At 53.7% G+C, this 3,509-nt stretch overlaps 1 protein-coding gene across 1 annotated transcript; it reads right to left on the bottom strand.

Moving 5' to 3' along the window:
- Window positions 1-711: 711 nt before the first annotated feature.
- HES1 (hes family bHLH transcription factor 1) lies at window positions 712-3,295 on the bottom strand. The gene is made up of 4 exons (XM_040466740.1): window positions 2,890-3,295; window positions 2,658-2,753; window positions 2,302-2,389; window positions 712-1,640 (listed from the first exon to the last, which is right to left on the bottom strand). The coding sequence occupies exons 1-4, from the start codon at window positions 2,995-2,997 to the stop codon at window positions 1,090-1,092; spliced, it is 843 nt and encodes a 280-aa protein (XP_040322674.1). The 5' UTR covers window positions 2,998-3,295; the 3' UTR covers window positions 712-1,089.
- Between the last annotated feature and the right edge of the window lie 214 nt (window positions 3,296-3,509).

Here is a 3,509-nt window from a genome sequence, read left to right as displayed (position 1 = left end):
TAAAGGGAAGATGGCCTGTGTGCCTGCCAGAGCAGCCTCCACATGCTTTCTCTATTAGAGCCAAGCACAGAAACTTATCAAAAACATATGTCTGGTGTTAATCATCTGGACTTGGGCTCCACTTGGGAGTCTAACTAGCTGTCCCTTGGCAGAAGGAATCTGTTGACCTTCTCAGCTCGCTTGAAGAGGGTGCAGAGAGGCATTTCAAACTTTTAGAGGCTGGTACAAGGGAATGTGTAGCTGCACCTAAGTATTGCCTAATTAAACAGGCTCCAACACTAGAAGGCTGAGGCTGCCTCCATTTACATTGGGTGTCCATGTGTTTCCCAGGACAGTAGTGCTGCAGGGGTCTCTCTCTCAAGGTGCTGGGGGCACCCATTACTCGACTGATTAACTTCACGACTTCAGTCTGGTTCTATCTTCTTCAGAGGAGCTAGTGTGAGAACCGGGACTGAACTGCAACTAAAAAAATTCTGAAATCCTTGAGGAGATTGACCACAAATTGATTAGAGTAGCCATAATAGAGGAGTTCTTGCAAATTTAGTGGAATTTAGTTCGTGGAGGGTTGGTAAGGCTTGATGGATTGTTAAAAATGTTCTTTTAAAAACAAAAGGGCCAATGACTGAATTCTCAGGTTGCGCGTAATCCAAATTCTGCCAAGAACCTTTTTTTTTTTTTTACACATATTCTGAAATAATCAGTTCTAAGACATAAAAGCCTTCACGCTTTTTTCTTTTATTATATTTTCTCAAATAAACTTCCCAAAAGGAAGATATTTTAAGAGCATTTTCAAACATCTTTGGCATCACATAAAAAAGAAATCTCGTGTAAAAAACGAAATGTCATCTGAACTTTTATAATACAAAGGCGCAATCCAATATGAACATATAAAATATATACAAATATAGTGCATGGTCAGTCACTTAATACAGCTCTCTACAAAAAAGTAACTTTTTAGAAATTAAAAAAAACCAAAGTAACCACTTAATCACAAAAGTCCTCTTCTCTCCCAGTGTCCAAGTTCCTGTTGTATATCCCGAGGGAAGAGAGGTGGGTTGGGAGTTTCGGTGGAGGGGTGACCTGAGCCCCTCAGTTCCGCCACGGCCTCCACATGGAGTCTGCCGTGAGCGAGGGGCCGCTGGAAGGCGACACTGCGTTCGGGCCCACGGAGGTCCCACTGCTGCTGGTGTAGACTGGGATGACGGGGCCGCTGTGAGCGAAGGCCCCGTTGGGGATGAGGAAGGCAAACTGGCCGTCCGGAGCCGGCACCACCTGGAAGCCGCCGAACACCTTAGCCGCCTCTCCAGCCGGGCTGCCCAGCTTGCAGGGCGCGCCGCCGGGAGGGGGCGCCGCGCCCCCGGGGATGGGCACGAGCGGCGGTGGCGGCGCGAACGGCGCGTGCTGCGGACCGCCGGATCCCGGCGGGGGCGGCGGCGGCGCCTGCAAGGCGGGGTGCGGCTGCCCGGGGTAGGTCATGGCGTTGATCTGGGTCATGCAGTTGGCCAGGTGGCCGAGCAACCGGGTGCGCACCTCAGTGTTAACGCCCTCGCACGTGGACAGGAAGCGGGTCACCTCGTTCATGCACTCGCTGAAGCCGGCGCGGTACTTCCCCAGCACGCTCGGGTCTGTGCTTAGCGCGGCTGCGGGCCAGAAGGAGACAGACGGGTCACCCAATGGCCCTGGCCCCGAGGCCACCGCCTCCGCCCTGGGAGGTCCCCGCAGTGCTCCTCCCTGACCACCCGCCCGCGGAACTGCCCCCGGCTAGAGGGAGGTTGTTTAGAAAAATCGTCCACCTCTCCACACCAGCTTGGCGACCGAAACCGAGGCGGTGCCTCTCCATTCCTGGTCGCTCCATTTTAACCCATACAGCCTCATATCTTCCCCTTGTCCTCCGTGCGCGCGATGTGACCTTGGGCAATGCCCTCCACCACCACCTCCCCCCCCACCCCGGCCCCGCCAACCGGGCCTCATTTCCCCTTCTGTAATAGGAAAGCGGGGAGTGCTAAACCAGATGACCCCCAGACCCGCCACGGTTCTGAGTCTTTTCGTCGGCACCAGCCTCCCCCACTGCCAAGCTGCCCGCCACCCTCGCCGCTACAACCTCCCTCCCTCCCTTTCCGGAACAGTAACAACTTGGAGTTGTGGCTATAAATAAGCCCCAGACCGTGGGAACGCAAGAGTGAGCCAAGGCAGTAAAATGTAGCTGAATGCCTCTCACAACCACGGGCGGAAGTCTGGAAGAAATCACCGCGGGGCGAAAGGGACGCCCGCAGAGGGGGACTCGCGGCAAGCCGCCCTCACCCGTCATCTGCGCCCGCTGCAGGTTCCGGAGGTGCTTCACTGTCATTTCCAGAATGTCCGCCTTCTCCAGCTTGGAATGTCGCGAGCTCTGCACAGAAGAGGCAAGGCAGTGAAGTGAGAGCCCCGCCAGCCGCCTCGGTGTGCTGTGGTTCCTTCCCACACACCCCCCCCCCCCCTCCGCCCCCCGGCCCCGGCGCCGACATCCCTAGACCCGGGAGGGGCCCGGCCCTCCCGCCTCAGGGAATGCAGTGCCAGCGAGGACGATCCCGTCAGCGAGGGGGTTTCACGTTGAGTATCTAAGAAATAGTATTTTGTTTCAATTAAAAAAAAAAAAAAAAGCAGCATTGCCCACTTACATCTTTCTTAAGAGCATCCAAAATCAGTGTTTTCAGCTGGCTCAGACTTTCATTTATTCTTGCTCGTCGTCTTTTCTCCATGATAGGCTTGGATGACTGGAAAGAAATAAAAATAGAGCCCTGAGTTCCCATGGGATCTGCCATTTCACCCCGGAGTTTAAAGGAAGAAAGGAGCCCCCCAACCCCGACTTAATTTCTTAGGGCTGCAGAGAGATAGTGGTACTGCCCTTACCTTTCTGTGCTCAGATGCTGTCTTTGGTTTATCCGGTGTCGTGTTGACACTGGCTGGGGTAGCAGCCACCGGGGACGAGGAATTTTTCTCCATTATATCTGCTGGCATTTTCTGTTGCTTTTTTTTTTTTTTTAATCCCTAGAGAATTTTATTTTTGGAGTCCTTCACACAAAAAATTGTTTTGTTTATGTCCCTTTCACTGGAGACTTTCACAAAACTACTGAGCAAGTGCTGAGGGTTTATTATAATATCTTATGGCTACTTGGTGACCGGTAGCGCTATTCCAGGACCAAGGAGAGAGGTAGACGGGGGATTCCACTGTTATCTGCACCAGCTCCGGATCCTGTGTGATCCCCAGGCCCTGGCGGCCTCTATATATATCTGGGACTGCACGCGAACGGCTCGTGTGAAACTTCCCAAACTTTCTTTCCCACAGTAACTTTCAGCCAATGGGAGGAGGAGACACGCGGCACCGCTCGTGGACCGCGCCCCCCCATTGGCCGCCAGGCCTTGTGCCTGGCGGCCAATGGCGCGCGCCTGAGCCCGGGGCACCGGAGGCTACAACGTCAATCAAAAGGATTTTAACCCTTTGCTATTCTCCCTGCTGGGCTTTGCTTTAC

Source organism: Herpailurus yagouaroundi, unplaced genomic scaffold, assembly GCF_014898765.1.
Source record: "Herpailurus yagouaroundi ecotype Mexico unplaced genomic scaffold, PumYag 65530, whole genome shotgun sequence".
In the NCBI taxonomy this organism is placed as follows: domain Eukaryota; kingdom Metazoa; phylum Chordata; class Mammalia; order Carnivora; family Felidae; genus Herpailurus; species Herpailurus yagouaroundi.
Note: the sequence above shows the minus strand (reverse complement) of the source record. Positions and strands in the feature narration are given on the sequence as shown.

Coding starts and splice junctions, on each gene's coding strand:
- HES1 (XM_040466740.1), bottom strand. CDS start 2,997: ATGCCAGCAGATATAATGGAGAAAAATTCCTCGTCCCCGGTGGCTGCT. Junction 2,390..2,657: donor TGGATGCTCTTAAGAAAGAT/GTAAGTGGGCAA, acceptor TCTTCTGTGCAG/AGCTCGCGACATTCCAAGCT. Junction 1,641..2,301: donor GCAGCGGGCGCAGATGACGG/GTGAGGGCGGCT, acceptor TCTGGCCCGCAG/CCGCGCTAAGCACAGACCCG.